Below are 10,093 nucleotides of genomic sequence, written 5' to 3' on the forward strand. Positions count from 1 at the left end.
CATGTAAGAAAAAGAATCCTGGACCATCACTCTCTGCGTCTGGGTTCAAGTCCCAGCAGCGCATTAATTCATGTTTTGCTTGCACTGTGATCCCAGAAGTTGCGTGGATTGTAAAGCACAGGAGGTGGTATATGTGCTGTTGAGGGGGGGCACTCAGATTTTTGTCAAACCCAGCCCCCCCCCCCCACCAACCCTATGAGTGAATCAGATCCCGGAAAGCTTGCCAACAGATATGACTTCATGGCAGCAGGCCCCCTCGTCCTTCAAGCTCCTGAAAGGGGCCTTATGTTTGAACAGATTGCTCTGTGCCAAGAAACAAAAGATGATTAGGGAGTGGCTCCAAATCCAGAATACTCCACACAGACACGGACGAGAAACGCTATGCCCCTTATTAGCATAGCAACAGGAAACCTGCTCCTGTAATGCTTTACATTTGTCTTGGCTCTTCAGATGCAGCTCTAACCTGTTGCCAGAGAGTTATTTCAGTGGGTTTTCCTCATGTCACATGTATTTGTCATCAATATTTACAGTCAAGCAACTGCGGGCGGACTCATGCTTAATGTTTGCCAGAGAACTTCGTGTATGTATGTATGTACGTGCGCTAACAGTGTTACCTTCACGTTTCTAAGCGGCGTACAAAATCACTTGTCATCACATACTTTTAGAAAGCACTTCAATTCTGAGAATCACCATCTGCTTTTCCCATGTCCACATCATCACTGACACAGCTGGTTATTGGGTCGTAGCTGAGGAACTGAAGCGTGCGGTAAAAAAAAAAAAAAAAAAACGCTGATTCCTCTTCTTCTTCTTCTTCCTCTCTCTGACCATACGGTATACACACTTAAGAGAGAGCACGGTGGCTGGTTGTCATTAGTCCATCTGCTGTGGACGTTGCGTGCTCATACAGACATGCCACATTGGATATAGCTCTGGTCACGTGTGGTCCCAGCTGCCTGACAGCTTCATGATGGGCTCATGTGAAAGGAAAGACTGCATGTGGCTTTCCATCCGTCTCACCTTGAACATCTGAGACAGCGCAGTGAAAGCTTAGCATGCTGCAACTGATCTGTTGCAGGTGCTAGGGAGAATTATTGGAAAGGTCATTTTGTCACGATATCACAGGAGGACTTCAAGTACAAAAAAAACAAAAAAAAAAACAAACAAAAAAAAAAACATGTAATTCATGGAAAATGTGATGCCAGGAAACAGGTAGAGAAGCTGTTTCGTAGATATGACACTGAGACTGTTGATGTAGAGCTGGTTTTGTCTGTTTTTTTTTTTGTTTTTTTTTAAGTCTACGCCTTTGGACCTATCACTGGCAAGCCACTAACCTCTTTGGCACACTTGTCTGATTTCCCCCTGTAAAACTTTAGAGAGATATTCGTGCTGCTTATTGGTCACTGACACCTATCCTGCTGCTGGTGGCGGCAGCAGCTGTGAAAGAAATCAACACTCACTGTCGTCCTCCCCGCGCTGCAGGCATGCGATTCAAAATAGGCAGGGACGGCCACATGCTGGGCTTTAGAATGATGTCACGTGTTTAGACGTGACCTGTCCGCTGTGATCTCACCCACTGACACCTGGTCGCACGCCAGCATGGTGCGAGGAAGGACCAGAATCATCACTCTGTCTCCGCTGAGTCGGACGGAGTTTCTGAAAAGTCCAGTCGCTGGCAGGACAAGAAAGAAAGAAAGAAAAAAAAAACAGTCCTCTTAAGTTTCTGAGGAGTTGAAAAACAATGGAGGCTCCGGTGACTCCTCTGAAACCTTTTGTTGTAGCCAGTCCCAGCTAGTAAGCTCATCCTTTGCATTGAATAGCGCCTCCTCCTAAATGCGTCATGATTATTGAAATTGTTGGTATTGGTTTGATCACCTAGAAGCACTTTTCAAGATAAAAAAAAATAACACCATCACTCTGTCCGATCCCACAAAACAACGTGTCGAACGCAAATGAATCTACTTTTACACCCACTGTGATGTTTCTTTCTATGCTGCCTTGTACAGTGCCGCTCCGCTCTCGCCAAAATAGCTGCCTCTGCCGCTGGGGAGTCAGAACATCGTCACACCCAGCAATTGTGTTGTGGCGACCGTGACCCAAAAAAAGAGGTTGCGTCCGTCCGTGCGGCTTGTTGCAAACCCAAACTCAGATGTGGGAAGAGACCTCAGACCAAAATTAGGAATGTACGGCAGAAGCGCCGTGCGCCTCGCTCTGATAATGTGCTTTTCACATGTCCGCTTGCGACGCGGACCGAGCGTTTATTTACACTGTGGGAGCTGTAAACAGGTCAGAAAGTTTGCTTACCTATAGGAGCATTTCCCACTTGGAAGGATTGTGCATCCTCTCATAAGTCCCTGTTTTGTGATTTATAATCCTTGAATTGTTCTTGTTGCTATTTATACCCTACATTCAGAAAAGCAGGAAACTTTTTGATTGCAATGAACATATTCTGTGTGCACAATACCATGGGAAGAGTTATTTCCTGCATATTCAGTGGCTGATTGAGTGCGTGCACAACAGAAATTCCTGTGAAACAACAGGACATAAGGCTCAAAACATAATTCCCTTACTCCTGTGGTCAAACAAATGTGCAATCACGGACAGACCGTTTGATAAAAGTTTGTGCGCTTCTGTCAAGTCGTGCAGAGGATGTAACTCACTGGCTTTTTGGATCAAAACCGCTATCACCTTATGAAGGTCCTACCTGCCAACCAGACTTTTATTTTAGTCGAATCGTGCTTCGCTCCCACGATACTAACTTTGTCACCTCATCTGCAAATTCTTTCTAGCGGTGGTAACTTTGCTACAGTTTTGAAAAAGCCTGTCTGACCCATTTCTCTTGGTCATCCGGACCGTCAAGTTTTGTTGCACTGCACACACACACACACACACACACATACCCTCAAGGACTTACACAACTCCACTGGGTAGTTCACACCTCCCTTTCTGCTCTAGAAACTACAGGGTTATCAGGCCATGGCCTTCTTTCAAATATTAAGTAGCTGAGGCCGTCTGAGGCTGAGGGATAGTTTACTAACGTTGTGCTTTATATGACACAGGGCCCTCAGGCTCATTTTATCCCCACAATTATCTTGTCATACCCCCTGTTGAGATTAAACAGCACCGCTATTCACCACTCTCTTACTTCTTGTAAAGATGTAATTTCAGATGCTGCACAGAGACTGACTTAATCAAAGGCAGGATGAAACAAACGTGGTGTAATGCTGGGAAATTCAATGAAAGGTGGGAGAATCTATTGTCCAGTCTTTGTTTTTTTTTTTATCTAAACGGTATTATTATAGTCTTAAAGATCAGGTGGAGAGAAAAATCCAAAGAAGGGGTAGCTTATCTTTCATGCTTGGACTGCAGCCTGTAAGAAACTTGGGATATTCATGAAGCATAATTGTGTGCAGATGTTAATTTTTAAACAGAGAAGTATCAGGTGCACCTCCTTTGGCTTCTCCGCTCCTCTCGTCCTAATGAAATCTTTAGCTGGAGCAGGGGGGGGGGGGGGGGGGGGGGGTAGCAGCACAGCTTTGGGCTCAGCTGAATGGAAGAGCCGCACATGACTTGGCTCACTTGGCTCCGGTCCAGCATCTTGGCTGAGTTTCAGGAGTTAAACACAGACCCCTCTAAGCCTCCTTTACAAGCCGGGTACCCTGAGCATGGAAAAACTGAGTTTTTGTGGCTGCACTGAAGAGCCCACTTCAGAAGAGATGAATTTAGTGATTTTTTTTTTTTTTTCAAGTGGAGGAGAAAAGAAGTCAGACACCATTGTCTTTTACAAAAGCTATATGAATTTTTAAAAGCCCACATTTCTGACATTGTTTTCTAAGGACACTTCTTCTCAAAGTGACTGACTCGTGTGAGGTGGGCGTAATTGACGTGCCATGGCTCAGACCTTTCTTAGTCTGGCCATTTATATGCCCAAATGAGGTATGAAACAAGAATGCATGTTAAAAATGCATGTTTTTTTTGTTTGTTTTTTTTTTTTTCTACGGCATATTTCACTGCCAAATATGTGGCATTTTAATCAAGTGCCCTGAGAAATTATTGGGCTGTACAGCAGAAATAAAGAGTTTTTCCACAGTGGTCGCATGCATGGTGTACATAGGAATGCTTGTTTGACGTATTTATTTATAGCAAGTAATAGCCTCGTAGTCTGAATGGGGAGACACAAGGACATATCTAAACACAAACCAAGGCCTGCCAAGTCATGAGTTGTGAGATTAATTTCAAAGAGATGGCAGTGCAGCACAGAAGCCAAAGACCCAATTCTGGTAATCACCCCCCCCCCACCCCTCCCATCTCCCTCCTCCCCTTCCAGAAACTCCAGACGCTCATGCTGTGTCAGGTTCTTTGAACATCAGTTTCTCGGAGCTCGTTGTCCTTGTTACGTCTCAGTGCCTTTTCTCCACAGTGGCTGTGCGCTAACGGGCCCAGTCAGCAGAGTTACGGCAACTTGTTAAATCACATTTTCCGACGTATTCTCTATACAAGCACACGAGTATGGAGGTTGATTTGTCTTTCAGCAGCAGTTGGCCTATAGTCCGCAGCCAACATTCCTCTCTGGTTCAGTGCGTCTGGCCCTGTGCACCACGGCGGGTTTCCTTGTCAGATAAATATAACCAGGGTCATCCACTGGCACCATCGCTTCAGCCAGTTGGGGCCTGGCAAAGTCCCCACAATAACTCTGTACTTATGGTACAGCTAAGCCAAGGTGGGGGGTGGGGGGGCAGAGTGGCTTCTTTCTGTGGCCTCAGAGAACCTCTGGCTGGGGGTTCAGGCTTAAGAGGCTGAGCCCCCAAAGATAGGAGAGGGGGGTTGGGGGCAAGGTTAAGGATAAAGGACCTCAACCTGTGAATATCCTATCAACAGGGACTTTCAGATCTCTGACACTATAGTGCCCCCTGGGGGAGCTGAAATCACGTCTTAAGTAACTGCATAAAATGTGACAGAAATGTACAAGCATTTATACGAGTCCACAGAGCAACTGGATTTTCCTCAGCTTGACATTTGAATCAGCTTAATGTGGGACACGTCGCCATAAAGTTACTACACTCAGAGGTCTCAGTCCCTGTTGCAGTTTCGCAGCCCAGATAATGTGTTAGCAGATTTTCCAGGCACAGTGTCGGGGCGACCGTGCGACGTGTGATGCAGTTTTCCCAGGTCGGAGAGCTCCGGACGCTCACAAACATGAGCTGATCTGTATCTGTGTGTCTGTGTTTATGTCTCACTGATATGCCAAAGAGAGTAGATTAGTGGGCAAATATCTGGTGTCTTTCATGTTCTCACGGATTTAGGTCAGCATCGCTTCTCAATAACTGTGATAAGTAACTAATTATAAGTGGAGGCTGTAGGGGGTTGGACAGTGTTGGTGGGTGAGTTTAGTTACAGTTGTATTGTAGCTGAAGGAGTTCATCAGCTGTTGATCTTAGCTCCAGCCTCCCCTCCTCTGTAAACAAATGTTAAGCAACATTTGGTGGCACAAACCCCGGGAAAGCACCTGGTGTTGTATTTATGTGGGAGGCTGCTGAATCTCACTGTATGCAGAGAGGAAATGAGCATATAATAGTGAGCATTGCAAAAATGATATAAAATTTTCACCTTTTGACTTTTTTCTTCCAGTGATATTTTTATTGGTTCATCTTGACGCTTGATTGTGGCTCTATAATGACTGGTTTTAGATGTTGTGGAGATGTTTTACATTCCTGAATCCTACATTCTGGTTCAAATAAAAGTTTAAGACCAGTTTCATATGAAATAACCCTGGAGATGAAATAAACAAACACACGTAATTTGAAAAGTGGTGCAACAAGAAACAACTTGCTATGAGCTGAGATGATGGCATTTCTCTAAAACTAAACGAGTCAGTATTTCAATATTAACAGTGGATCAAGGGATTATGAGTAATAAAAAAACGGTGGGACTTTCAAAAACTTTGCGGTTCCTTTCAGCCAGCGTTTAAGAGTCTTTCAGTTCCTTGTTTTGGTTTTACAGCCTGCAGACTTCATTGTTTTGCTTGAGTCACAAATCTTTCTTAAGTGTTGTTTCCAGCTAATGCTCTGATAAATACAGCATGTTGTTGACTACACCAGAACCGAGGGTCACACAGGAGAAGAAACTAGCTACTGAAGATAAGGGATCATTGAGAGCCAGTTGATGGAGCAGCTACAGAGCTAGAAAGATAGTGAACATTTGACTTACAGTAAATTACATAACAGAACTCTAAAGAAATGCTAATGACTGCTGGATGTGTAAAGACACAATATTTTGCTAACATGTTGACCGTAACAACTTCTATGGTGATAAAATACCGATGTTGGCTTTATTCATTTACATTTCTCTTCATTTTGAGCAGCGTGCAAGTTCAACACACCCAGCCTGGTTTTAGCAAATGGCATATGAATGACATGCCAGCTTCCTTAAGTCATTCTGTTCTGTTATCACTGTGTCATTTCATGCAACATCATTTCTCTGTTGACTCATTACTCCCTAACATTCCAACAAACCCAAACCAGAATGATGTCAAATGAACTGAAAATATGTAGACATGACACACGACATGTCTCTGAAGGTGGGGTGCTGTTTAAATACAATCCCATGACATCACATAGACCGGCCAGCCATACACGACAGTACATTAATCCACGGCTTCATCTTTGTTACAGGTTTAAAAATGTGACATTAACTGACCCGTCTTCCATTGATTGCAGATCGTGAGTCTCGAGAACACGAGGACACCATGACCACAGAGATTACAGAGGAGCTGCAGCCAGCCAAAGTGCCGCTCCTTCCTAAAGACATTGTGAACAGTAAAAAAGTCCATGCGCTGCGCAAGGAGCAAAAGAGGAAGCTGGGCAAGCAGCGCTCCATGGGCTCCCCCATGGACTACTCCCCCCTGCCCATCGACAAGCATGAGCCTGAATTTGTAAGTATTCAGTGTTAGTTTGATCCTGTATCATGTTTTAAAGGCAACGTGGTTAGAGTCGGGACATTTCTGACACTGCGACAGACAGCTGCTCCCTTGTAACCACTTCCTACATAGTTACATCTTAATACATGTTTAACTTGGGTGTAATTGGAGTGGAGAATGGCCTCCAATGACTGTGCTGCTTGATTGTAACCCTGTGCTGCCTCACTCCAAAGGGTCCATGCAGAAGAAAACTGGATGGGATCATTCAGGGGATGAAGGACACTTCTCGTGTAATGGCTCTGTCTTTGTACCTCCCCAACTGCGACAGAAAAGGATTCTTCAAGCGCAAGCAGGTGAGTTTGCCTCTGAAAGGTCTTTGCACTTCAATTTTGCATTAAAGGTCCTATATTGTATAAAAGTAGATGTCCATGTGTTGTTTGATTATAAAGCAGGTCTAGGTTCTATATTAATACTGTGAAAGTATCAAAGCCTCAGTCCACAGAGAAATACACACAGCCTGTATTCAGAAACTGAGCCTTAAAACCAGCCGTCAGGACTTCTGTAACTTTGTGATGTCACAACAAAGCAGTCACCACTCCCCGCCCACCTGAACCCACCATCCAACCTTTGGTTTCTCTGAGTGTTTACCTGAAATCTGCTATATTTTTATTAGATCACTCAGAAAACAGTCAGCCAGTCAGAAGATAGGCTCAGAGCCTCCTCTCTTCTGATTGGCTCACTGACCTGTTGATACTAGAGCTCCAGAGAGAAGCCCGAGAGAGGAGATGTAAAACTACATTGATATGGTTTTTAGTTCTTAAAACCACAAATATATCTTCTTGGATGGATCAACACTTCAAATAAAACACAAGAGGAAAATATGGAGCTTTAATGTCAGAGAGCCTTCCAAAGTACATTGCATGCACTGTACTTTTAAGGCCTTTAAGGTCTTTAAAACAGCAAAATATTTTCAGTAAAATCAGTTAATATCAATGGAATTAGTGGATTCACTCGCTGCGATTAAGTAAATCCTCAAGAATCTGTTGGCAACCAAGCTAACAGGTGAAAAAATAACCTTACAAGTTCACAGACTAGCCCTTCCAGTAGTCACTACGTTTCAAGGCTACTAGTCTATTTCGCAAAGGACTTCATGGTGTGACTTTCTGTGGTGAACAGGCCCTCACCCTCACCTTTTTTTATAACCCGTCTACCTTTCTTCTGGTCCACAGTGTAAACCATCTCGCGGCCGCAAACGAGGCATCTGCTGGTGCGTGGACAAGTATGGCGTCCAGCTCCCCGGCACAGACTACAGCGGAGGGGACATTCAGTGTAAAGACCTGGAGAGTGGCAACAACAATGAGTGAAAAGGGGAAGACCACCCTCGAACCCCTACCACCAACCCCCACCCCCTAACCACCACGTGACCCAGGGCCCACGCCTCCTCTCTGAATCACACCTGTATGCTCCGCCCTCCGTTCACTTCAAGATTTTTGTTTTGTTTTTTTTGTTTTGTTTTTTCAAATTGAACAAAAAAGGAAGAAAAAAAAAATCCAAACGAAAGAACAGGCTGAACAAAAGACACCTGTATTTTTTTTTCTTTTCTTTTCTGTTGTTGACCAAGCACTCGTCGTCGAATGAGGGGGAAAAGTCCCGGAAGATTTAAATAGAGCCCTTGACTTATTGCTCATGGGACCCCTCGTATGAGCCGGGTCCCCTGATTGCAGATCCATGAAAATATATGCACACAATGGATATATTTTTATAGAAGCTGGGGGTTTCAATACAACACTTTGTATGATGTAACATTAACACAAAATCATTTTGAAGAAAAAAAAAAAAAAAGCATCAGGCACATTGATTGAAAACAGATCCGTTTTTAGGCTGTGGAACATGATGCTACTGTGGAACTGATGATTGGCTGTTGAGTATTTTTGTTGGTTTGTTTTTTTTGTATGTTTTTCCAAAAAGAAAGAAAGAAAAGCAACAAGTGATAGAGATATGCTTTAACAGTTGACTCTATCTGGGTATGTGGTTCTGTCAGAGCACTTATGAATAGGGGAACCTGCTTAGATATGTGTAACTTCACAAAGCGATGCATGCATGAATGTGCGTATGTATGTATACAGTGCGAGTGCGTGGTATGTATCAGCCTATGTTGGTGTATGATGGAGTGAGCCTATTACAAAAAACAAAAAAAGAATGTTCTAATTTCTTTCCTTTTTGTTTTTTTTTGTTTTTTGTTTTGTTTTTTTTGTCACAAGTATTGCTAGCGCTTGAAGTGGTCTTGGGGCTGGCCTTCTCTTTATTGTAAAGCACGTCTCGGGACAGACACGGAGCATTCGTAAAACAAAAGAGCGAGCAGATCGTCACAGATGAACCTACGTTAAGTGGCTCTTCGACAATGTAGCTAGCCTGATATGCCAACTGTGCCTATTTTGAACAGACAATGCCATGCAGGGCGACACAAAGCTTAGAGAGAGCGCTGACTCTACTGGTGAAATAAAGATTCTCCCGTTTCTGTGACGGGACTCGAGTTTGACTTCGACCTTTTCGACGACGCGTTCGGCGCGTAAACCGAACTTGCCAGTCAAGGCCGGTCGCTTCTCTGATTCAGTTGTGTGAAGTGTAGTTTTGTATGGTTTTGTTTGTGCTGTTGTTCTTTGCCTTCAGTGAAGTAAAAAGACCACCCACTTTTGAGCCATGTTCCTTTATCAAGTGGTTTCCCCTCAGTACTGCTACTACAGTGTAACCATGGTGTATTACATTACTTTTAAATATAGTTATTGAATGTTGTTTTTCCTGTAGAGACAAAAAGTATGACAACAATGTAATTGTGCTTGGAAAAAAAAAGATTTTTAGCCTGTAAAGAATTTGCATAGGTCCTTGTAGCCTGACCCTGAGTCATTCGACTTACTGGGCAGTCAAAGAAGCTAACCCCCTGCAGCCCTTCTGCGCACATGCCCCCATGCAAAGGTTATCTACCTACATCTAAGGGGAGCATGATGAAAATAAAAATGCTACAGGTTATAACAGGGTCATTTAAGTAGAGTTGTTCTCTCTCTGTGTGCAAGTCACAGTGCCTTCCTACATGCAAATACATTAAATAGTGACGTGAAAGTGACATGGATATCATACAGGGCAATTTGCTTTCTCACACTGCCCCCCACCCCCCACCCCCTC

The 10,093-nt window shown here is 43.8% G+C and overlaps 1 protein-coding gene across 1 annotated transcript in view; it reads left to right on the plus strand.

The window, feature by feature from the left end:
- Window positions 1-9,610, plus strand: part of igfbp5b (insulin-like growth factor binding protein 5b) — a 12,698-nt gene extending 3,088 nt beyond the window's left edge. The window contains exons 2-4 of the mRNA XM_023423168.2: window positions 6,714-6,928; window positions 7,147-7,266; window positions 8,143-9,610. Of these exons, the coding sequence (XP_023278936.1) occupies window positions 6,714-6,928; window positions 7,147-7,266; window positions 8,143-8,277 (470 nt within the window). The 3' untranslated portion in view covers window positions 8,278-9,610. The remainder of the gene's footprint in view (window positions 1-6,713; window positions 6,929-7,146; window positions 7,267-8,142) is intronic.
- Window positions 9,611-10,093: the final 483 nt, after the last annotated feature.

Source organism: Seriola lalandi, unplaced genomic scaffold, assembly GCF_002814215.2.
Source record: "Seriola lalandi dorsalis isolate HSWRI2012SDOR001 ecotype SW California unplaced genomic scaffold, Sedor1 jcf7180002054689, whole genome shotgun sequence".
Taxonomy (NCBI): Eukaryota; Metazoa; Chordata; class Actinopteri; order Carangiformes; family Carangidae; genus Seriola; species Seriola lalandi.